This window comes from Parasteatoda tepidariorum, chromosome 2, assembly GCF_982258835.1.
Source record: "Parasteatoda tepidariorum strain Cologne lab strain chromosome 2, Ptep-v5.0, whole genome shotgun sequence".
In the NCBI taxonomy this organism is placed as follows: Eukaryota; Metazoa; Arthropoda; class Arachnida; order Araneae; family Theridiidae; genus Parasteatoda; species Parasteatoda tepidariorum.
In genome coordinates this window covers 69,863,457-69,890,218 of record NC_141756.1, presented here as the reverse complement: position 1 = coordinate 69,890,218, position 26,762 = coordinate 69,863,457, and the positions used below count along the sequence as shown (strand labels likewise).

The window sequence follows — 26,762 nt, the reverse complement described above, 5'->3', positions numbered from 1 at the left end:
ATTTTGATGAAATTTTTATTTATTTTTGAAATTAATTTATACTTTTCGGCAGGAAACAATCTTTATTACAAGTAACAAAGTTATCGTGGGGCTTAGTGAGCAATCACTGAAGAACAGAGCTTTTCTAGTTAATAAAAATTAAACAAATCATTAAGAAATAAATATCAATTTTGATATTATGATTCATTCTCTTTCTTTCTTTTTTTTAAAAAAAGCATTATTATATGTATTTAACAATAACTTTAAATTTGGAAAGTATCACAGAAAGTCAAACCTTTCAATAGGAGACATCCGTAACAGAAAGCTAAACTAACATTTGGCATCAATCTTCGAAGGCCACAAATCAAAGGTGAAGGCTTCCATGTGAACAAAGCTGCTGCTAAGTACAGGCACAACAGAGCCACAAGCTGCGTTCCTGCTAAACAGCAATTGGTCTTCTTCAAAGAGCCTTCGCATGCTTTGACCATAAGGAAGACCAAGATGTAAAGGGTGGCAAGGATTAGGAATCCGCAAACTCCAAGAACGGATAGAGCCCATGGGCGAGCTAACCAGGCAGAAATATGCCGAGTGCTGCTTGCTTTTACTCGCCTGACGTCTTCAGATGATGTGGGAGAAACTGAGGGCGAATCATCTATTCTACGGTCAGAGCGAGAAGCAGGTTCTGTAAAAAATTAAAGATTATTATAATCCTTTTTATAGATTTTTTAAAATTATTTAATTTTGATTATAATATTATACGTAATCTGGAAAGAGTGATTATAGCTGGTATTGGAAATGCCATTACAGTTTGGTACAGAATGTTCAATATTGAGTATATAATAGGATACTCAAGTTATGGCTCGAGAGGTACGCAAGGAAGTAGTACAGCACGCAATGTATCACTGAGATGAGTTTTCTATCGTATCTCATGACAGACATGGAAATACTTTTAATATTTTTGCTCTAAATTATGTTGAAATATTCCGAGCTCCTACTTATGCTTAGTTTGTGAGATTCAATGGCTGCCGGACAGATTTTTAATAATTGATGAAATTCAATACATCAAGAACTTTAACAATATTGCTAACATCTCATGAAATTGAAATCAGAGTACTTCCGTGCGGGCAACAGCTAGGTGGTAAAAATATTTGGTTAATGTAGAGGAGAAGGTGTAAAAATAGGCACAGGTGTAAATATGGGCACCCCTCCCTAGTAGCTATGGGAGGTACTGAAGACTGGCGGCAAGGACTGTATATGGCGCCAGTTGCTAATATAGGATTGTACAGAGCAGTTGACACCATTTTTTCAAGTAGTGTGGATGCAGCGTGAGTTATTGTGCAAATTGGTGTTTATTCTGGACTGCAAACTTTTGAGAGGTATGTGAAATCGTTTTCTTTTCATGTACTTATGTTCAGTTAAAAATAATTTGACAGTGATATCCGGAAAGCGGAGATCTTAAGCTATTTTTTGAAGCGCACCTTTAGTCACGCACGCTTTTAGGTTACTTGTGATAGTGGCCATCCTTCTTAGGTGGGGTTGGTGTAAATATGGGTCCCCATTTAAAGGGTGCCCATAATTACACCAACTTTTTTTAGTGGAGTTTAGCACATCAGGCTCTAGTTATGCCAATTGATAAGGCAGCTGAAATACCTCAATGTTCCCCGGGAACTTCAAGTGCAATTTCTCCGTTCGACATATCTCCTGTTCCCAACATTAAGAAGATAACCACTACTCGTGGACGCAAAGCAGCAAGGTTCAGCCTCATCACCGGATTACCATACAAGGATCAGTTGACCAAGACGCTTGATAAGTGCTCTCAAGAAGACGTCCTTGAGTTTTCCCGGGGTAAGAGACCGGCCAGAGGGTAGGGTGGGAAGACGAAAAGCCTTCAAAAAAGGAAAATTCGGCCCACGCAACGATACGATTCATCATCAGACTCATCAGACTCGATGACCCTCCTCTTATCTACAGCGATGATGATACGAATCTAATAAATGTCAACGGTGGGGATAAACCAGACTCAAGCGATGCAACTTGCAGCTTTTGTGATGGAAAGTTCTCTGAAGACACTCGAGGAGAGGTGTGGGTAAGATGCGTTATGTGCCAAATGTGGGCACTGTGCCGGGGGTGAAAGAGCCAGTTATGTTTGCGATTTCTGTAAATAATTTTTTTTTTCTGTAATAAATAAATTCTCTACCATTTTGTATTGTTTTATCCTGTTTTTAAACTATTTTTGGTGGCTTTTTTGAAGAGGGCCCATATTTACACCCCATTTTTTCTGGTGCTTTTTTAAAAGATTTTTGAAAATCGTCGTTTTTGAAATGAAATAATTGATGTTAATCATTGTTTTGCCTTCTCGCATTTAGGAAACTTGTTATAGTTGTTAATAAAAGATAAAAATCTAGAAATTTTCAAACTGAAAGTAACTTTATCCAAAAAACAAAAGAGGGTGCCCATATTTACACCTTTTCCTCTACTGATTACTGTTTAATACTAATTAAGGTAAGGTAAGGTGAATTAGAATATTTAAATACTACTGTGCGGAGTATTCGGTTTAGACACCAATAAAGTTAATAGGTTTTTTACATGCGTAATTTTGAAAGGTAACCAAAATGGTCGTCAAAGGCGGCTAGTTATAAATATTTTGCAAACTTTACAGATTTTTCATATTATTTCAAATTTAATTTTTGATGAGCGGTAAACCTTTTAAATCCAGCCAACATTATAGGTTTTTTATTTAGGTCAGAAAGATTTTAAATCTCTTCATGCTGCTAATCTGCCGAAAACTCAAGATCCTAGAAAAATAGAAATTATATCATTCAATAAATATTATTGTATTTTTTTCTATCTTTAGATTTCTTATTACCACAAGTATCGCCTTTCTTAAAAAGAAGTTTCAATACTTTAAAAATTATTAACATTCTACTCTTATTTGCTTCCTGTAATTATTTCGATTAAGTTCCAAAATCAGTCGTAAAACTCAGATATAATTGGATCAGTTGAAAAAAAAATCCAAACAATCTAGCATAGAAATCTAATTTGTAGAAAAATTTTACTTTTTAAAACAAATCATCAGTCCATTTCCTTTTTACTTCACCCTTAACCCCTGTAATTGATTTAATAAACTTCTCTCAAAAGGTTTTTTCTTCTTATTTATGCGAAATATACGTATAATGTAGAATGTAGTGGTGTAGTATGTATAAAAAAATATGTAGTGATGGAATTAATACTTTTTTCATTTCTTTCATTTTTTTCTTCATTTAAGCTACATTTTAAAACTATTATAAAATGCAGACACACATCTATTGAACTCGTTTTTTCTATATTCTTTTTTATTGTTTTTGTTGACGTAGACCATTAAGGCAATGGGGTTGGGAATGTTCTTGTTTTCCAGTGGCGCCATCTCTGGTCAAGAATTCGAATTCTGCCACACTCATACGTCCCACACATTTATAAGGCGGACTCATTCACATATCCATTCAATCAGTCCATAGATCGTAGTTTATACCTCCTGAGCCAGAGAACGATCCAGTGCCCCCAGAGGTTCAATTTGTCATGGGAACATGGAGGACTTTGTGAGCCGACATATTTAGCGCGCGCTAGTTACCATTTACTACACGGGGAGTCTTCGATCGGCTGGATTCGTTATTCTTTAAAATTCAATATTCTCTTCAATATTAATGTTTAAAAAATGAATAAATAAATAAAACAAATAACATTTAAACTTAAAATTGTAAGAAAATTTTTTTTTTATTAATTAAAAAATGTGAAAAATATTTATTAAGGATGGTAAACATGATGCTTAAAAATTGTAAAGTAAGATAATATAAAGAAAATATTATTATAATACAAATGAACGATAATATTAATATAAATAAACGATAATATTAATATAAATAAACGATAATATTAATATAAATAAACGATAATATTAATATAAATAAAAACACTTGATTACGATCTCTCACCTGCTCTATAAGCATCATTATTTTTCGGTTCTTCATGACTTGTAAGTGAGATGGAGCGAAAGTTAGAGGAAGATGAATCAACAGAAGGACCGCTGTATGCAGGACCAACGATTAAATTTTTTTCCACACCTCCTTCATTTTTAAGAGTACTATTGATGTCATGGGTGAGAACTTGAAGGCCTTCATCATCATTTAATGCAATCACAAGATCGGTATCTGTATCCAGAGCAGTTGTAGTTGCTTTTGATATTTTCCTTAGTTTATGCTGGAAGGATTAATTAACCATAAGAATTAATAATCTGTTCTGATTTCGATGCTTTAAAATTCCTATCAGTTAATTCATTAGTAATATATTTTGATTCAGTATCGAATACAAATTTGATATCCATTCTTAATTTTGATATACATAACTTTGGTGGTTCGTAAACAAGAAATTAAGATGTTTTTTTTCTTCTAATAATCATCCTTAGGCTTATTTATATGGTTAAATAAGAACATTTATTAAATAAGAAAATGTGTGTTATTCTAAAACTCTGGAACAATATGTACGACTTTATATTGTATGCATAGGATTTCGTGCACATACCATAAACTGTAGCTAATTCCTTAAATTCAAACTCGAGTTACATATTGTTCAACTTTATTTTAAGAAAATGAAAAAAAGTATGCGTTCGTTGAAATATTTCCATAAATGCATGTTAAACAAAAGATTTTAAGCGTTTAAGAGATTTTTACTTTATAATTCTTAAGACATTTTTAGGTAGAAAATTTTAAAACTTAAAATTTTCTACAGTTAATAAACAAATTTTTTATGTTTAGAGAAGTTTGAACAGCCTGTTTTATTTTTATCACCGTCAGCGAACAACTCATTCAGATAAAGCAATTTTTGTTTATACAATGCATCGTTATGTTTTTTAAATTTTAACCATGCCTTATTTTTTTTAACAAATACAAGCTCATTGACCACAAGGTCATTAAGCAATGGATTATACAATGCTTTTTTAACGATGCAGCCGTCTAAAATAAGGAAACTTTTGAGTAAAATATGAGAACAAACCGAGTTTCAATTTCTGCAAAACACGGAGAGAAGTATCAAGGAAAACTTCCCATGGTTCGCCTTATAGAAACGGGACCTATGATCTGTGTGAATTCTGAGCATTTATATGTCAACATTGTGGTTAATACGGACTATGTGTGGTTTTAGAATCAACAAATTATCAGCAGGAATTGAATTGGGATTGCCTATTCTTAGACAGACGAACATTAAAGAACTTTTTTATGTTTTTCATAAAATTAATTCATGACCATTGAAATTGATCAATTGAAGAAGCAGTAAAAAAGTTATATAGAAGATTTTCTGCAAAGATGGAAGTCTGGGACATTGTGTTCTTGAGCTTTATCTTTCTTTTAACAGCTAATATTTTTTGATGCAGTCACCTACTATGAATAACTATATTTGACTGAAAATCATAGTTTAATAGAATTTAATTAGGTGAAGCAATCATATTATAAGGCAAATAAAAATTAAAATCAATTTTTGGTACTCAAAATATAGTTTTAGAAAAATAATACCTAACAATGAAAAAGAAGAAATATTTACAAATGTATGCCAAGACCAAGAGGAAGAACAGTTTAAGTTTTTTTTTCTAAAAAATAATGATTGGATCACCTTCTGTTGCATTTTGAGAACTATTTCGTTTTGACAAATCAATAAAATTAAAAATTTATTTTTCCCGAGAGTTATTACGCATTGAAGACGAGCCATGCTGTGAAAAAAAAACCATTTTTTTTCACACACACAAAATCGTTTTTTCTCCGAACTGCTTTCATGAACATAAATCGTTCTTCCACTGCAGTATTTATAAATAAAAGCCATAGAGGCATTCTAAAACATTTCAAAACCAAATGACAAAAAGCATTTCAAGTTTAAATTCCAAGCGAGATCATATCGTAGCTAGAGCATTTCATACTTATCTTAATCTTGTAGAAAAAATTAAAGTTCTGTAAGTTTAGCAATGGCTACACATAAAAACATATTTAAAACAAGATAAGTACGCTACATATCACAAATTTTGAAATCAGTAAATGAAACACAACAAACTTTTTTAGCTGCCTCCTCTGCGCTGGAATCTAAAATGTCCCATTTTGCCAGATCTTGCTCAGGCTGCAAAGTAGTTATATCCTGGGGTAAGAGTTCGGTAGAGTTAAGTTTCATGATTGAATCGAAATAGGTGATATCATCCGATTTCATCGATGTTTCGGATCTATTGTCTGACTCCGAAGATTCAGATGTGGAAAGTGGCTTTATGAATACGAAATCTTTGAAAGGCATCAGAACATTGTGATCAACTGTTAAGCCATCTTCGTCACTGTAGTATCCAACCTAAAAATGATAAAGTGACTTACAGAAAAACCTCACAAATGAAAAGCTTAATGGTAGGTTCTTTGATCGATAGTTAAAAATGTATAGAGATGACTTCACTGGGCACCTATAGTTTTATGTTCTTAGCAGTTCAAAAGAATATATGGGTGATTCTTCTTAAACATGACAATTCGGACCAAAAAATTTCTTCAAATTTGAAGTCTTAAAAATAACCTAAAATTTTTTTTGTATACTTCTTTAGTTACACTTATTAATATCTTACAGACAGCAGTGTAGTTTATTGACATTTTCTCGAGAAAAAAAAATCGAAATTCACCAAATCTTGAATGCCAGGAAAACGACATATTAGCTTAGAAGTTTAAAAAACAGTCATTTTAAGTTAATAGAAAGTAATTCAACTTAAGCCTTTATGTTAGATGGACCATAAGTTGCCTGAATTAATTCTTTTTATCCACTGTAGAAAGAATGAATTTTTTTTTGTTGCTGATATGCACAGAATAAAAATGTGTATATAAATCAATCATTAAATAAATAAATAACTTTGATTACATCCAACCATATTACAATCTTACATAAACTTGGTATTAGGTTAATATTTGCTTTTCCTCCTTACAGTATTAGCAGTTAAAAAAATTTTTTGGTAACACTTCAATGGAATTCATAAGCCACTGGAATTCATAAGCCAGGATAATGACAAATTCGCTATTTTATAGCATATAACTTTACTTTAATTTAATATTTTGGCCTAAGACGCTTGCATTCTGCAGAAAACAATAGGATTTCTTAAAATAACTCAGATAAATCTATGTAGTTTGTGTTATTAATGATTTCAAGAAGCCAGGAAAATGACAACACAAAAACTGGACAAATTGCCAAAAATTTGCCAATTTTGTCATTTAAAACTTGTTTATAAACCACTAAATAAAAGTAGCCACGAAAATGACAGATTTTCTTGGGACAAGCAAATTATTGACAGAAAAAATTATTTTAAACGAAGTTTTTGTAAATAATTCTCTCTGCGTTTATTCTAGAAATGTTTACACCGGTTGAGATAAAAAAAAAATTCGAAACTGAAAAATTTATGAGAAGTTTTGAAGCTAGTTATTATCGGAAACATAACTATACAAAACATTCAATGCTAGTACAAAGTCATTTTAAAATGCCAACAACAATGCAATTTATTATTTTTTTTAAAAAAAAAGTTCTTTTAATATTATAGTATTAGATCTTGGAGCAAGGGACAGTGAATCATATTTCGTGAGAATCACCCATATATTAGTTAGCATACTGCGTTTTGCAGCAGTGCTGATTTTATTTGTCATAAGCTTATCAAAAGCGAAAATGATATTAAAATTATACTTACAAACCACGATCACTGATTAAAAACATGTGGTACTTACATCAATGACTTCTCCATAGTTTGCGAATCCTCTGAGGGCATAATGCACAGAAGCTAGGGTTCCAGAAGCTTCAAACTTCAGCCTGGTCCCTTTAAGGCTCTCTGTATCAAGTTGCACCACGTGATCCAGATTGAAAGCTGCTCGGGCAACATAAGCACTTAAGGTTCTTCTCAAGTAAAGAAGGCAATCTGTACCTCTTCGGCAAGAGCGTTTCTGAACAGTCTTTAGGGCAGCAGCCAGAGTCCAAACAGCTTTTACAGTTGAAGATACATCAGCTGGAACAAATAGTTTATGTTCCTTTTGTTCATTCATCGGGTTGCTCCAACTGGTGTTGCCCATAGAATCGTCCGATGTGGAATAAAAATTGGTAAGAAGTTGGTCGTCTGAAATTCAAGGAGAAAATAAATTAAAGATCAATAGTAATTTCATAGCTTTAGTATAAAATAATTAATGTTGTATTAATTTAATGATTATTTAATGAAATATTGTAGATGGCTAGCATCAAGAGGATAATAAGAAATATTCATGAAATTTGCATAACATTTTAGAAATCGCCAAACCATTCTAAATTATAACAAAATTTAATTATAATATAAAATTTTGATTGCTCGAAAACTTCGAAAAATTCTTCAATTTTACTTTTGACCACATAAATTAAATAAATAAATAAAAATAGCGTAAAGAACGAGTTTATCACAAATAATTCAGAAATACACAGTGTCAGAATTAACATAAATATTGATACTGTTAATACAACTATAAGTGAAAAGATTTTTATTTCGGCACTGTAGTATGAGTTAAAATTCAGTTTCTCTATTTAAGTTCTGTCACATTATAATAAAAAACATACATAGAGATATTTTCTGCAAAAATTAAAATAGGATCAATATTTATGACTTCAATACTTAGGAAGCTTGAAAAACGAACTTCTATTTTTAATTTTAAAAACCTTATTTTCGTGTGAGTCAGCCATACTAGCCTATGTACAAAATATCTTACTACCAAGTTTCATAAAAATTTAGTGATGTATTAATTCGAACACTTATTTAATTATATGTATTTTAAGATATCCTCGATGTTAATTAATTTATTTGTATAGTTAATTAATTTAATTAGTTTATTGTTAATTAATTTATTTGTGTCTCATAGAAAATTAATTTATTTGTTTTTTTAAATTTTGGTTTGAAACACGATACGATGATGAACAAATATTGCACAAAATGATTTCAAAATATACAGTATCAATTGAAAGAAGTTTTTTGATAAAGTTATTCAAATTTAAAGATTTTTTTCTTGGCACTGTAAAAAAAATTAGTCGTAAAAATATAATACCACACACAAATTACTAATGAAATGAATGACAAGCATATGACTTCAAGGGTAAACACGATAAGTGCCATTGAAGCCTTATGTATATATATATATATATATATATATATATATATATATATATATATATATATATATATATATATATATATATATATATATATATATATATATATATATATATATATATATATATATATATATATATATATACACACACACACATATATATATATATATATATATATATATAGAGGAGAAGGTGTAAAAATGGGCACAGGTGTAAATATGGGCACCCCTCCCTAGTAGCTATGGGAGGTACTGAAGACTGGCGGCAAGGACTGTATATGGCGCCAGTTGCTAATATAAGATTGTACAGAGCAGTTGAAACCATTTTTTCAAGTAGTGTGGCTGCAGCGTAAGTTATTGTGCAAATTGGTGTTTATTCTGGCCTGCAAACTTTTGAGAGGTATGTGAAATTGTTTTATTTTCGTGTACTTATGTTCAGTTAAAAATAATTTGACAGTGATATCCAGAAAGCGGAGATCTTAAGCTATTTTTTGATGCACACCTTAAGTCACGCACGCTTTTAGGTTACTTGTGATAGTGGCCATCCTTCTTAGGTGGGGTTGGTGTAAATATGGGCCCCCATTTATAGGGTGCCCATAATTACACCAACTTTTTTTTAGTGGAGTTTAGCACATCAGGCTCTAGTTATGCCAATTGATAAGGCATCTGAAATACCTCAATGTTCCCCGGGAACTTCAAGTGCAATTCCTCCGTTCGACATCCCGGGGTAAGAGACCGGCCAGAGGGCAGGGTGGGAAGACGAAAGGCCTTCAAAAAAAGAAAATTCGGCCCACGCAACGATACGATTCATCATCAGACTCATCAGATTCGATGACCCTCCTCTTATCTACAGCGATGATGATACGAATCTGATAAATGTCAACGGTGGGGATAAACCAGACTCAAGCGATGCAACTTGCAGTTTTTGTGATGGAAAGTTCTCTGAAGACACTCGAGGAGAGGTGTGGGTAAGATGCGTTATGTGCCAAATGTGGGGACTGTGCCGGGGGTGAAAGAGCCAGTTATGTTTGCGATTTCTGTAAATAATTTTTTTTCCTGTTATAAATAAATTCTCTACCATTTTGTATTGTTTTATCCTGTTTTTAAACTATTTTTGGTGACTTTTTTTGAAGAGGGCCCATATTTACACCCCATTTTTTCTGGTGCTTTTTTAAAAGATTTTTGAAAATCGTCGTTTTTGAAATGAAATAATTGATGTTAATCATTGTTTTGCCTTCTCGCATTTAGGAAACTTGTTATAGTTGTTAATGAAAGATAAAAATCTAGAAATTTTCAAATTGAAAGTAACTTTATCCAAAAAACAAAAGAGGGTGCCCATATTTACACCTTTTCCTCTATATATACACACACACACACACACACACACACACACACACATATATATATATATATATATATATATATATATATATATATATATATATATATATATATATATATATATATATATATATATATATATATATATATATATATATATATATATATATATATATATATATATATATATATATATATATATATATATATATATATATATATATATATATATATATATATATATATATATATCAGATGTTCTTTTCTTTTCTTTAATTAACACAGAAAGTAGCAAAACACAACTTGTATATTTCTAACAATGTATTAATGTATTAGGGGGACCGGAAAGTAGTGTCGTTTCGGTGCATTTGATATTTGTTATCAAGCTTATTTTAAATCAATAATGTATTCACTTTCGTAAGCAACATACCTTCTATGCCAGAGCAAAAATAAATCGAAAAAAATGAATTGGTTTTTAAGATTAACGAATATTTAATGCTCTGAAACGACATTACTTTTCAGTCCCCCTAATATATCTGTTAAGTCTGCAAAGGAAATCTCACATAATATTTCAGAAGCAAAACTCAGCAATCCTTTTTTTTCTGTTTCAATTGAAAATAACAAAACTTATTTTCAATTCCTGTAAATAACGAAAAAGTAAACGAACATATACGATGTCTCGAACAAAATTCCTTTTTACTTAAAAGAAACCTAAGTTCTTGCCTGGCTGTAACATTGCCTATATATTAAGTCAGAAACAGAAATCCCAGATACATTACTCAATTGCAAAGCTCCTTAGGAGCCAACCCGCCTCTTTTTGTTTTTACACTACTTTAAAATAACAATAACTTTTGCAACCAAACTTATTTCCACTTCCTGCATTTAGAAAAAAAGATCAAACATAAATTATTATTTTACGGTTACAGAGCTTGACTATAAGTCTATATCAAAAGACTTAAAGGAGAAAATAACTTATTAAATTTTGTAGCTGAGCTACTCTTATATTCTATCTATAGTTACCATTTTCAGCTGCATGAGTTTTGTTAACGAGCTGCATGAACTCAATCAGCAATGGATGATATTTTATGGTATCTTCATCCAGCAGTTGTTGAAAATATTCATCGAATTCTGGAATATCCGTTGATTGTGGAGACAGCAACAAAACCTAAAAAAGAAAACACAAAATGTGTTTCGTGGATAATTTCTTTTTGATAAAATCATCAAGATATATTTTCATATCCATACAACACTGTTTTAAATATTTAGTGTGTATATTGTACATAAAAGTGTTAAATTTATGCATATTGAGAAGACCATTCTAATGTAAGTTTTCAGAAGCCTCTAAGAACAAAGAAAGAAAAGTATGGTCAAAGCTATCGGAATATGGCAAAATTTACCGGGTTTCTGGGTCAACAAGAGCACCAAGAAGCTAGGCAATTTTTACCGAAGTACTTTAGTACTGATTTTGATAAAATTAGCAATAAAATATGGTTTTATATAATGTTATAAAACATGGTAAATGTGGTAAAACTGGGAAATTTTATGATGATTTCTTTTTTCATTTTTAACTAAATGCGTTGTAAGAAGTATAATTTAAAAAAACAAGAATTTCCGGTAAGCCGTTACCATAAGAAAGGAAAAAATTTCAAATAAATTTTTTAAATGGCATATAATATAACATATATCTTGGATTTATTAACCGGAATTATGGTTTGTTTGTTTTTACCAGAAATGTCAGTACCATAGAGTACTGTAATTTTACGAGATTTCTTTTCCGCGCACGAGGAAAGAATCGTATTAATATTTAAGTGACGGAAAAACTAAAACATAATCAAAAGTTGATGAATCATTACAAAATTATGTTACAGTAAAGAGAATGGAGGGTTAAAATCATCCTTCTCTTTCTTAATCAACGAATTATTATTTCCCGAATGTTTTGACTTCTGTATGATTTATCTCTGTAATAATACGTCATATTTTGTTTATTCTCGTTTTCCTAATTTGAATACTGCATTGATGCATATAATATACAAGTATTAAACTATATATCCTTCATTTTTGATAATCTTTTATTTTTATGACTATTTAATTTTGTAATTGAAATTTTAACCACTTTTTAACTGACTATAGGACTTAAATCTCTCTAGGAATTTGTATCTGATAAAAATGCAAGTTTCAATCATTTCCTGACAGCTGAAAGAGGAATTTATTGTTATATTATCAAGGGGAAATTACAGTTAGTCAAAATTTCGACCAAGTTTGAGCTATTTAGAATGTTCAAATTATAACTAGATCCTTGGCAGGAGGAAAACACAAATTGTAATCTTTTCCTGATCTCCAAAAGCATAAATTATCACGATATTATCGCCAAAGTTTATTTATCGACGACACATATTGATTATTGTAACTCTAAAGTTAATTTATAGTACAAAGTAATTTTTGAGAGCCTACAAATAAGTTAAACTGACCATATTTTAACTGCAAATCAGAGTCTAATGAGTATTCAGGTTTTCCCTGACCGCTGAAATCTCAACTCATTGTCATCTTATCTTGAATGGTATAAACCATAGCACTCATAACACTATAAATCCATAACACTTGTAACAATAAAAGTCCCTAACATTAATTTAAAATGTATAATTCATTCATTTCAATATGTTTTTACAAAAAAAGTGATTTCTAAGATACTTTGTCAATTTGTTGCCAAGTGCACTCGAAACCTTCTTCCACTCTCAAAAAAGTCAAATAACTAGAAAACCGACATCCACAAAAATCTGCAAAATATCAAGACCTGACAATATAAATTAGAGCTGTTTAGTTAAATAGAACTAAATTATTTTTAAAAAATGTCAATCAGAATCTTCTTCTCTCAAACCTTAAACTTAAAGTAGGCATATTTTTTAATACACCAAAATCTAACAGTCGTCTTTTTTAAAATATTTGGTGAGCCGTCTATCTTTATATCAACGAATCAGATAATATTAAAATAAACTAAAAAACTTAGGATTCTATTTTTTTTATATTAGTTTACACTTATCATACTTTTTGTTATATAATTGCAAAAATACTTCAGATACACTAAAATGATTCCACTTCATAAATTTTTAGTATTTTCAGGAAGAAAAAAAATTGTTTCCTAGAAATAGCTGAATTGTATTTTCAATAAAAAAGAAATCACGAAATTAATCAAAATTTGTGATTTCTTACTTTCTCTTACAAAAAAAAAGCTGCAAGCAGTTATTATTTTTAGAAGAGGCTTAAAATGTTATTGAAAGTCTAAGCTTCATTTCTGAGACTGCAACTGAAAATAATTAGAAAAAAACTATTTTGAATTTGCTCCGTTGCAATAAACAAATACCACGTCTACTTTTTGATATTCATTAACTTTTATTTATTTTTTTTTATTCAATGACGCAAAGATACAAAAGTAAAAGAATTAAAAGTAAGTAAATTTAATCTGTTCCGCTTTGGTGAAGGCGCTGAAGCATTGCATTCAATGCTGTATCAGAAGTAAATTTCAATTAAGGTTCACTTTTCAACGAGATAAAAATAGAAATTAAATTAAAAATCCCTCATGTATGTTATTACGGGAAAATTTTCCGCCGTATGCTCACGCTTTCGTTCTCTGCTAAAAAGATAAATAAATAAATCTCATTAAAGTAACACTTTTGAAATCCAATTGTAATAAAATTTAATTTTCTAAGAACTAATGGATTAAAGCGTTCCTTATTTGTTCCATTTTAAATCTTGAAGTTTTGTTGTTCGGGAGGCTGAGTCTGGAAAAAGTCAGATATTTTAATATTTTCCACATTTAAAAAGAGTAAAAAAAAAAAAAAAACTTAAAAAATTTAAGAAAAAAAGAAAACGAGTTTTTCTTGGTTTTCAAATCTCAGAACGAAACGTTAAGGATTGAGAGGTAAAAAGTTGGAAAACAATTTCAATTGGCCGCAGGTCAAATACAATTAATTGCAAAAATTATCAGTTAAAAATTTACTCTTACAAAATTTTGTCCTTTAAAATACTGTTAAAAGGACGCTATATCACAGAAGAAAGCGTTTTTAAAAAATACTACATCCCTCACATTATTAATTTAAAGCATAGAAAAAAATGAGTTACGAAAAATTAAGAGTAATCAATAAAGCTTCACTGAGAATAAAATATAGTTAAAACTGCCAGAATAGGGTAAAATTTACCATGTTTTTTGCTCTATGAGAACACAAAAAGGCTCGATATTTTTCACCAAAGTACTTTAGTAATGATTATGTTGAAATTAACATTAAAATATGATTTTATAATATGTTATAAAATTTGGTTGATGTGACAAAATTTGGTAATTTTATCATGATACTTTAGAGCGGGGCGTAAAAAACCATTTATTCAATTCAATTTATTTTTCAGTTTCGTATTTTTTCTAACTGTGTGGAAGTACGAATTATAATTATGAAGATCAGAATTTCCGGTAAACCGTTATTATATGTGCAAAAAAATTACTAAATGAATGATTTATATATCGTATATTTTGGTTTTATTAACCAGAATCATAGTTTTTTCTCACCACAAATGTCTATAGTTCGGAAATTTTACCAAATTTTTTTCTACTTTCAAATTTTAAAGGAAAAAAAATTTTTTTTTCAAAATTTCAAACTGCAAATGAATTATGTCAGAATAACTGAAAATTACGCAGTGAGGAAGTAAGTAATCCTGACATAGTATTTGTATTTTGACATTTTAAAATAAACATTTTGGCAATTGAAGCTTCATGGTTAATTTGAACTGACCTTTTTTCAATGCTTTAAATCTTAAATTACCAATCGAAGAGGAACAATATTTGTCACAAAGCATTTGTTCCGCGTCTTAATACTAAGGGGGGAAACTCTCTGAAATTGGGTAATTTAATTGGGAAAATGGAAAATTGAAATCTGAAAATTGAATGCTTTTTTAAATTGGGGAACCTCTCTGAAAAACCCAATGCAATGTTGAACCATAATATTAGCATTTTGAACTATAATACGTGGAAAATTTGTTTCTATCTTAATAAAATTATAAATGAACCACCAATTTTAATATATACGATGATGTGGTTCAAATTTCTACAATAAGGTTTTCAGCAAATTTGAATGATGTTATGATTTAGTACATTGCAAAATTTTGAATAGTGTAAATTTAAAATACATATTTTGCGTTTTTATTAGGACAAAGTGAAATGTACAGTACGATATATTCCGTATGGTCTGAAAAAAACTTACTATAGATGGAAACCTCGAAAAAGAAATTCATTGCGTTAAATAAGTTTTTAAAAAAATAATGAAAGCAAAACTCACCTTTTGGAGTCTTTGTAACTGTTCTTTTCTGAATGTCTTCTTTATCGTGGAAGTAATGTCACTGGGGGTGACAATCAACCAGGGTAATTGGGGAAGGCTTTTGTCATCCACTAAGTTCAGTAGATTCAGAGCTTCATCTGACTTCACCAGAAAGACTACTGCTTTAATGTTGGACTGCAAATGAATTTGAAAAATCAATCGCAAGTGAATTTTAGTACGTGTGAAAGTATTCTATATGTTTATTTGACATTTAAGAGTATGATGTAGTTTAATATAAAAATTAACAACAGCATAAACAACTAGTTAAAATAAATATTAATATATTTGGATTTGGCAAATGCTAAGAAACTGGTAATATTGTTTTGCCAACAAATAATAGCAAAATCTAATTAATTGTTCTTTTCTTCAAAATTAAATCTTTTCATAAGTAGTTTTACTAATATATTTTACTAATGAGCTTATTTTAAATAAATAGTTCATTAAAAAATAGCAATTTAATGAACTGTTAGCGCATATAGTTTTGTTTTTAAAAGAGAGGCTTACAGACAGAAACTCTTCATTTTATTATTGCAAATTGCAACCTTTCAACCCCTACTTAACCTCTTAGGGATAGAATACCTAAACGTTCTTAGTGGGTTTCTACGTCATCAAAGAAACCCATAGTCCAAATTTCATGTTTCTTGCTTCAGTAGTTTTGGCTCTGCGATGATGCAGTGAGAAATGCGTTCACGTCTTTTAATATGTATAGATTACTGAATACTCATAATTAATGCATATTATACATATAAACACCGAATATTCATTTTGATGAATATCAGAGATACAAATATTTAATATTAAGAGGAATGAAAAATTTGTATCGATAATAATAAAAGATAAAGCATAACATTAAAACTCACAAATTATGTGTTACAGTATTGCATACAAGTTTCAATAATACATTGGAACGACATCATCTTCAGTTCAAAAGGAAAAACAAAAGCGATGAGAAACATCACAGAACAACTCGGAATGAGTGAATGAAACATAAAAACTGAATAAGAAAAAACTGAAGAAATGGAATTCAAAAACCATAAAATTACAGAAGCCAACGTAGCCCCCAAATGTTAAAAGCGGTAGTGTAATATTAATGAAATTAAGCAAAATTTGTTTAATTTGTCTTCAGCACTTAAAAATTTCAATACGCAAGTGCATAAATGTCTTAAATACACATTTTATTTGTTTATAACTCATGGTAGTTAAAATCATGTTAGAACAAATTTTTTAAATCAAAAAGCAAATAATAAAGCGTACTATTCGCTACAACTTCTATTTTTACAAGTTATACTAACAAGCTATTTTTGGTGCTAGGTTTTCAACTATGCATAAAAACATCAGTCCCATTTGTTGATTGAAAGAGGAGTTGAGTGAAAAAAAACTTAATTCTAAATAATAAAAACTTACAAATTAAAAAAGAAATTGTTTCTACATATGGAGTAAAAGAAGAAGTAATTGGAATCTAAGCTTACGTTTGATTGGTCTATTATAGAACAGGCCGCATTCACAGGAAATTTTCTGACTTACCCAATTTTTAAGGCTTAGCTTTTACATTTTGTACTTAAAAATGACCAACTTTAAACTTCGAAAATACTTTATAGTTAGATTTCTAAATAGGATATTTCAAAGAATATTCATACTAAACCAATTTAACTTAAAAAAATTTTTGTCTTCCTTTTTTTACCTTTCCACTTGTAGCTAACATTTTCAGAGTAGTCAAAAAATCCTCTTCGCTATGATTTGATTCGTCTGGTTGGTCTACAGATATCGGGTCCATCCCAGACACTTGAGCTTGACGAGAAAAATCACCAAACAATCCTGTTGGGGCGTCATCTTCGGCCATGACAGCTACTTCCAATAATCGAAGTTGTCTGAGGACGTTGACAGCTGCCTGTTAACGTCGAAATGGTTAAAATTAGAAAGTTTGTAGAACAAAGAGTGAGTTTGTAGTGTTTAATATAATAGATTTTGATTTCATATAGGTTTATTAATTGTTAAATTTTGTAGAATTATTAAAGTTTGTAGAACAAAGAGTGAGTTTGTCGTGTTAAATATAATAGATTTTGATTTCATAGGTTCATAAATTGTTAAATTTTGTAGAATTATTAAACTTTGTAGAACAAAGAGTGAGTTTGTCGTGTTAAACAAAATAGATTTTGATTTCATAGAGGTTTATTATTTTTACTTATACTGAAATTAAGATCTGACGATCAAATGTTCACGTGCTACGACTAAATCTTAATGGTTTGCATTAGTATCCTCAAATATGCTAATGAGAACCCACGATATTTTAAATTACGAAATCATCCACAAAAACGTACTTTCTCTAAATAAACGCATCTTTTATTCGACGAACTTGGATTCCTTATCTTCAAAATATTAGGGGGGTCACTGCAATTTTGGAAATATAGTCTCAATAGTTAGGTCAGGATAGCTGCCCAAAGTTTAAACCCCTTAATGCAAATTTTACTTTTTGTATAGTCAGTCATATCTCGAGAAATTTTTTAAGTGAATTTAAAAAATTTCTGCGCAATATTATAAAATTCGTTTATCTAAAGAAAATTTCACGCAAGAAACAAATTTCAATTGTTACTTATTATTTTTTTAATAATAGTGCGAAATTTTTAATTGTAGGGTATGAAAAGTTTACATTACTTTAAGTAATGTATTTTTTTCTAGGCAAAACATAAAATTTGAACAAAATCGGTTAAATTGTTTCTGAGAAATCAAATTTTTAATGGACGTCCCGGGAACTTTTAGACCGATTTTTTTTAAAAGTTTGATTTTGTCCTATGAAAATACGTTCTACGCAATGATGTAAACATTTGTATACCTTTTAATTTTTGGTAAACCTTTACGATAATGAACGGAAAAATACCAGATAAGCGAAATTTTTCGCCGTGCACTATTATTTTCAATAAGTTAATCGAGTAATTATTTTTGTAAAACCAATATAAAAAATATATAAACAAAATAATCTATGTGGGGTATACTTGTAATCAGATTTTACAAATATGAAAGTATGATGAGAGCACCTTACATTATAGCACTTTTCTTCAGATATTTATAATACGTTTATTGTGGTGATTAAGCCATACAAGCTTCCAACACCATATTTATTAACTAAGTAACTTCACTTCGGACTATTATGCGTCAGTTGTGGTGGTTAAGCTGTTAGCTCTTGCAAGAGCGTATTAATTAAATAGAAAATAACCATTTAATTTAATATTTGTTCAAACTAAAGGTGATCAAATGTTTCAGCATTAGTATTTATTTATATAGTAACTTCCCGAATTCAATATCATAACATAGACACTAAATTAAACATTACACTAACATGAATTTTTAAACATTCAAGTAAACCTTACATTAACATAATCATTCAAATATACATTTAAATTAACAGTACATTAACATTTAAATAAACATTGAAACAAGCAGTACAATAATATAAACATTTAAAGAAACGATAAATTAAACAACTTTTATTACTTTATTTTTGATTTCATTTATTATATAAAACAAGCTCTTATAATTTCATTTACCCTAGCCAGTGCTTCAGTATTTGGTGCAGTACTTAATAATTGTTCTGGCAATGGAGGACCAGATGAAGATATAACTGGTACAGAAAATGCATTTAACAACTTAAGTGGTACTTCCAGATAATTTGATGCACCTTCAGAAACCACAGCTGAAAGTGAATAAACAGTTAGAAATTAATATTTATTTATTTTTAAGAATTAGTATTTCAGTTTTTTTATTCAAAAAACAGCAAATTTATCGATATATACCTAATATTTCTTAAGCGAAGTATACAGTACTAATTGTATATATTATTTTGTCAAAGTCGTTCAAAAGGTATATTTAATTCTCTTTTTGCATTGTTAAAAATGCAATCAGTTTTACATGTTAAATCAATATAATATAAGTAATAATGAACATGATTCAAGAAAAGTTTGAAATCCTGCACTGCATGAAATTACGGTATATAGTACAGCCACTTTGGTGCAACATCAAAGAAAATCCATCTTTCCATAAAATTTATTTATTGCATAAAATTCTCATTCCAAAAAATTCCTTTCTCTTTCCATAAAATTCAAACATTATTTTGTTAAAATATTATACCGTTATTTTGACGGTAAAAATTATTTAATTAGAGTGATTCAGTAATTTTACGGTAATAATTACTGTCAAAGTTACAGTATATTAGACTTTTTGTTCCGTAACATTTTCTGGTAAAAATAAATTCACAGAAAAAAAAGTACAAGCACCTTGAGTGCCGGTAATTTCATCCAATATTTTTAACAATGTGGCTTATATATCTGACATTTTTTTTAAACTTGACATTGTCTTTAAGTAGTACTCTGAGCAATTTAACTAATGTTTGTATAATTTAATAGTTTTTATTTATTTATTTGGTCTAGTATATTTAATTTTATAGAAGTTTCGAAGTTAAATTTTAGATTACCTTCTACATTAATAATCCTTGAAAATCATTTCACGAAAAAGTATTTTTAATCTTATCAAACTCTTTTAAAAAATTGATGAAACTTTAATATGATATAAAGATGACTATAATGTCAAACAATTTAAGTCTTCTTAAATTTTATTATACGATCTTACACTGTAAAAAATTCAGGATGAAATTACGTAGTGGTAAAAATCCGTTTTTACTGAAAAATTTTGCGGACCAAAGAATCTGATATACCGTAATTTCTATATACAGTAGCATTTATGCAAAATCACTGAATCAGTGTAATTAAATAAATGTTACTGGAAAAATTACTGTATGAAATTTTGCTGTAGAATGGATTTTTCGGATGATGCGACAAGAGTGCATGTTACTCTTTACCTTAAATTGATCCGTAATTTTTCACAGTGTATGATTTAAGTCGAATTGAAACAAGATTCACTTTACCACCTTATTATTGAGATTGCAGCAACGTTTTCAAAAATCATAATTTAAGTTAACAATTATGATTCGATGTTGAGCCAACTTTTCTTCGAATTCAGTGGTCATAATTAAGAATAACGAAATATGAATTCAAAACCAATAATTCATTAAATCCATAAAATTAAGTATTACAACTCAAAAATAATGTTAGTTCAAAATCTCAAGAATTGTAGCAAAAATTAGTTTTAATCAATTTTTATATCACTAATCTACACTGAGAGAAAAAAGTTTCAAAACTACCAGAATATGGTAAATTTTATCGTCTTCCGAGCTCTATGGGAACACTAAAAAGCTCGGTAATTTTTACCCAAGAGCTTTGGTAATTAATTTCATAAAATGAACAATAAAATATGATTGCAAAATATCGATAATATTCGGTAAATGTAATGAAATTTGATAATTTTATCATGATATCTTTAGGAAATGAACAGATTATTTGGTTAAATTTACTTTTCAGATTTGCATTTTTTACTAAATATGTGGTAATAAGAACTTCTGCAAAATCAAAACTTCCGCTAAACTTTTACCATATGAAGGGAAAAATTATCAAATGAATGATTTAAATACCGTATATTTTGGTTTCAGTACCAGAATTATGTTTTTTTTTTCGCCAGAAATGTCATTAATATACAGTATGATAATTTCACGAAAATAATTTTCTGAGTGCAATAATTATTTCAACATAAAAAATAATGTTATTCCAAAATCTCAGGAAATGTGGCAAAAATCAAAGTTTTAATCAATTAAAACATGAGAAGAATTTTTTTTGATAATAGGCCAGATCTCCAAATTCATATAAGCAGAATTAATTGTTTTGAAAAGTATAAAAATTTCAATAATGATTCAATACTTACGGTGGAAAAAGTGTTGGGTATATAGTTGCCACTATTTTTGGTGTCGAGGTAAACTAAAACCGTCTACAGTGCATGCAGTGGCATTTTTTATAAACTTCCACTATTATAGTTTTATTTATTTATTTTTTGTTCATTTGCTTACGGACAACACAGATTTTCAGGCGCTTTTCAATCAATTTAAAGACTTTTGTGCATCTTTTAAAAAATTATTTATTTATAGTAATATATTTGCCCTAATTCTTTCAAACAATTGATATTCTGTTAATTTTATATAATTTCTTTTTATTTAGTTTACCTGGACACCTAAAGATTTCGCCAACTATACACCAAAATATTTTACTGTGTAGTTAAAAATATTACCAATGAAAATTTATAAATTTTATATTTAATCTAAATAGCTCCTTATAATATCTCTACATTTTATTTTGCCTCATAATGATTACTAAGTATTTTTCTTTATTTCAAATTAAATGTCAGCTAATAGTTTCAAGCTTAATAGGATTATTCCTTTTAAGTATTACTTTAAAACTCCATAGGAAGAAAATTACGTATTTGGCCTATCAACAGTGTCACGTAATGCATAGAAGATAATACATAGAAGATATAAGAAGAGAATCACGTGACACTCCGAGTATACTTTTGAATGAATAACGAGAAAAATATTTACGCGTGATCGTCGATATATTTCGTATCTCAGTCATTAATTTTGTGCTGATTAATGCAAGAAGTTGTTCCCCCTTCAATTTCAGGAAAATAATTAATTAATTAAATAGGAATAATAAAAATTAAAAAATAAATAAATAAATTATCATTTATAAATTTTACCGCAAAAAGAGGAAAATTTGTTTATTAAATTGAGTAAAAATATAGAGTAATGAGTAAAAATATAAAGAATAGAAATAAAATGAAAGTTTCCGGGATAAAACTTTATTAATCCTTAATGTCTTATAATGTACAGTACGGAACATAATGTAAAAAACGGACCACACTGAATAACTTTTCATCTGATGATCGGATTTTACTACTCATTGTTTATGGTTCGGAGGGTTGACTTGAAATATTCTAATTATTTAGAGTGCAGACGATATTTTAAAATACAAAATCAGACACTAAAGCGTACTTTCTCTGAATAAACATACCTTTTTTTTCCGACGGATTCGGATTTCTGACCCCTTAATTACAGGGGGTAGCCGCAATCTGGGAAAAACGAACCTAACAGTATGGTCAAGAGTGCGGTTCAAACTTTTGACCCCCTTATGTTAATTTTACTTTTTGCGTATTTCGCCATATCCCGAGAAATTACGTGAATTAAAACTTTCTACACCCAATTATAAAACTCGTTTATCCCAAAAAAATTATTCCATGCAAAAAATAATTTTTAGTATACATTTATTATTTTTTATTATTTTACTTAATAATAGTTTTAAAAAAATTTGTAAGATGTACAATTTTTTACTTCATTTAAGAATATCTAATTTTACTCGGCAAAATACAAAAAGTGTCAGAGAAATTGGTTGAATAGTTCCTGAGAAATTGAATTCTAAAAAAGTCACATATTTAAAATTTGATATCTCAGGAATTACTCTAACGATTTTTTTTTTAAATTTTGTATTTTTCGATGTGAAGTTAAATACTTCAAAATCATGCGAAAAATGAGGGCCTGAAATTCGAATCCGTTGAAAAAAAAGGTATGTTTATTCAGAGAAAGTAAGTTTTTGTGTCTGTTTTCGAACTAAAAATATATTCTCTGCGCTAAATAATTATCATGTTTGACGTCATCCCCTCAACAATTAAGAATGAGTTCTAAAACATGAAAATTTGATCAGTAAATCAAAAATAATTCAGGATGTTCCGTTTGCTTTCTTTTTTCTTTCTTTTTTTTGCGCACTGTACGATAAAAAGATTGATGTAATCTTTTTAAGCTTAAGCAATATTTAGAATTAACTTTATATTATCTGAAAAAAATGTTATCAGTTATTAAATATTTCTACTTTTCCATTAAAGTTACTTACATTACTAGGAAAGAATAAGAATATAAAACTTTAAATCGAAGAACTTCTGACTATCGAGTATTACTTGATGGTTTTGTACTAATAATGTTTAAATCCTAGAATTTTGAAATAAAATCGTGCTGAGAACAGCTTCAATATATTTATAATTACGCCGCACATAAAACTTTCTACTCCGTTTTATGTAATTCGAACTCACCAAAAAGAGGAGGTATTCTTTTTTCCGAACAATCAGCAGTCTGCACATGTCCTACGTGGCCTAACAATCTGTACATCTGCCTTTCAGCTACATCTTCTCTTCCGCAGGTGTCAAAAATATAAACCCCTAAAAAGTAAAATGAAATAAATTATTTTTCCTATCTATTGATACTTTGTATTTTTTCTGTGTGAGTTTTCAAAAAAAGTTGCCAATATTATGACATAACTTATAATTTCTTACACTACTGCTACTGTACTACAATGTGAAAGCTAAGATATTTCAGGAATCTTACACTGTAAAAAATTAAAACTGTAAAAAGTACCGGCATTCTTACCGCAAAATCTTTTTTTATCGGAGCATGTTGCGGAGCAAAATATCTAATTTATCGAAAATTTTACAGCAGTGATCACCGCAAAATTACTGAAATCCCTTTTCGGTAAAAATAGATTTTATTGTAAAATGGATTTTACGATAAAATGGAATTTACGGTAAAATAGATTTTATGTTTAAAGGGATTTCACGGATGAAGTTACAGTACCTTATAACGTAATTTGATCCGGAATTTTTTATTGCAATTGAACTTGAGTTCAATTGCAATAAAAGGAATTAACGTCATTACGGTTAGATTGCAAGTACAATATTTTTGCACGTTTGGAGTAAATTTTAGTTCTAAACTTTTATATCGTGAAAAATTTTAGCACTTTTTTAAACGTTTTATGAATTCTGAGTTGCAGAGATGTATTTTAGAAAAATAAATATAAAGTATTAAAAACAGGTATGAACTTAATAAACTATAGTTTTGTTCCTTTATATTATCTGTATCCCTTTCTTTTAGCGCAATTTCAAATATAAAAAAAGTAGCATAAAGATTCAATTGTTATCATATGGTCATTTAAATTAAAGGAATAAGAGTGTAGACTTAATTTTTAGAAAAAAGTAATTATTAGTGCACAGAGTTCTTTTTTTTAAATATAATTTCAAATTAGTTTATATTGATTTATTTCAAATTTTTTGCAAAATTATTAAAAAAAATATTTTAATTTCTTAAATTTTTTAAGAAAAATATTAATATTACACTTGTTTTCAATGAACTGAAGTCTGTGAAATTTGATATAGATTCGCACAAGAGTTTTCTAATAACGAAGTTTCAAATGCCTTCTGTTATTCTTAAATCACCTTTCAAACATATACACAAGAGCCATTACATTATGACCACCCTCCATCTATAACAATGGGCTCACCCAGGTTTCATGGTTTCTCGCCCAGGAACAATGTTTTCATGAGGCACATTAGGACCCATAATCCTCATAGAACAATCCCTGACGTCTGTAAGCTACTTGAACATAGTTGCAAACCAGGTTAGCCCATTCGTGGCAACAGTTTTACCTTCGAGAGATGGTGTTTACCAACAGGATAATGCACCATGTCATAAGGGTCGAATCTTCGAGGAACATTCCAGTGACTTTCAAGTCATGTCTTGTGCCCCAAATTCACCTGACCTTAATCCAATAGAGCATTTGTGGTCCTACTTGGAAAACCAAATTCGTACTGCCACGCTACCCCCTCGCAATGTGAGGGAATTGCAGGACCAGTTGGTGAGCGCTTGGTACCAGATACCTCAGACTACCTATCAGAACCTTGTGGAATCAATGCCACGGCGGGTGCTAGCAGTTTTGAGGGCTAAAGGTGATCCTAAATGCTATTAGCAGGGTGGTCATAATGTAATGGCTCTTCTGTGTATATAATGCATTAATGGTTTTAATTAAATATGATTATACCAATATTAAGTTCGTTAGGATCGTCCTTCTTGAAATTTGCTTGATGAGCCGCCCACACTGCAGCCATGGCTCTCTGCACTGCTTCTGATCGCAAAGGTCCACAACCGTCGGTGCCATTTTCTGGTGGACCATGAATGTTGGACACAAAACCAATATTAACTTGACCAGGATAAATAATAGGAGCTGGATCAGACCTTAATTCTTGACTTAAAGATACTCCAAGAAGAAGTATCAGCACCAGAGTTTTCATTCTACAACTACAAGAAAAAACATTTATTAGCAATTTGAAATTAGATTAGTATAAAAAAATCAAAATTTATGAAATTAAAAAAAAATTAATGAGGTATTTCTTTATTTAAAATTTAATTCGATAATATAGTCAAAAATATATCAATAAAAAATAACAGTAGACATGTGTCAAGCGCTCAAAAACAGGCTCCCATTTGCAAAACTTGCCAGACTTGAATGAAGAGTAATTTCAATTAAAAAACGAAAAGTTACCTACCAGAAATAGAAAAATAAAGGTGAGAAAAAAAAACTAGGCTACTGTGATGTGAAAAACCGCAGTAGCCGAGAGGAGAGGGGGAAATGAAAAACAGAACAAGAAAAAATACAGTGGCCGAGAGAGGCAAACCTGTTTTTCATATTTTTTTTTTCTCTTTTGGCTACTGTGGTTTTTCTAGTTTTGTTTCTTAATTACTTTCCAATTATCTTTAGAAACTTTTCGTCTTATAACTTTAATCACTTTTGTTTCTTCTCATTCACGTCTGGCAAGTCTCGAAAATGAACACATGTGAATGAACACAAATGAACACATTAAAAGCATTAAAAATTTACTCGAATTATGTGTTTCAAATAATCTTGGCTTGACTCTACGAACCAACTCAGTGCCGGTCACCGGTGACCTCCATGGCATTCAACGTGTTAATATATTTTTAAAGAATGAAGTTTTTGATCAGGTAATACCTTATCGCTTTAGTTTCTCTGGATTTTTTAATTATTATGGTACTTCATTTTAACGATTAATAATTAAATTTAAAAATGTTAAACACACACACACAATATATAAACTAAAAATTTTTTTTTTTAGTTTATATATTGTGTGTGTGTGTGTGTAAAAACACTAATAACGCTTTTGCGTT

The 26,762-nt window shown here is 29.5% G+C and overlaps 1 protein-coding gene across 1 annotated transcript in view; it reads right to left on the bottom strand.

Annotated features, from left to right (window-relative positions):
- Positions 1-26,762, bottom strand: part of LOC107452380 (uncharacterized) — a 107,517-nt gene that overhangs the window by 5,208 nt on the left and 75,547 nt on the right. Inside the window, exons 2-11 of the mRNA XM_071177668.2 lie at positions 25,621-25,877; positions 23,843-23,968; positions 19,372-19,517; positions 17,511-17,717; positions 15,791-15,964; positions 11,490-11,634; positions 7,731-8,113; positions 6,049-6,330; positions 3,948-4,212; positions 275-661 (exon numbers count right to left, since the gene is read on the bottom strand). Coding sequence (XP_071033769.2) covers positions 275-661; positions 3,948-4,212; positions 6,049-6,330; positions 7,731-8,113; positions 11,490-11,634; positions 15,791-15,964; positions 17,511-17,717; positions 19,372-19,517; positions 23,843-23,968; positions 25,621-25,870 — 2,365 coding nt within the window. The 5' untranslated portion in view covers positions 25,871-25,877. The remainder of the gene's footprint in view (positions 1-274; positions 662-3,947; positions 4,213-6,048; positions 6,331-7,730; positions 8,114-11,489; positions 11,635-15,790; positions 15,965-17,510; positions 17,718-19,371; positions 19,518-23,842; positions 23,969-25,620; positions 25,878-26,762) is intronic.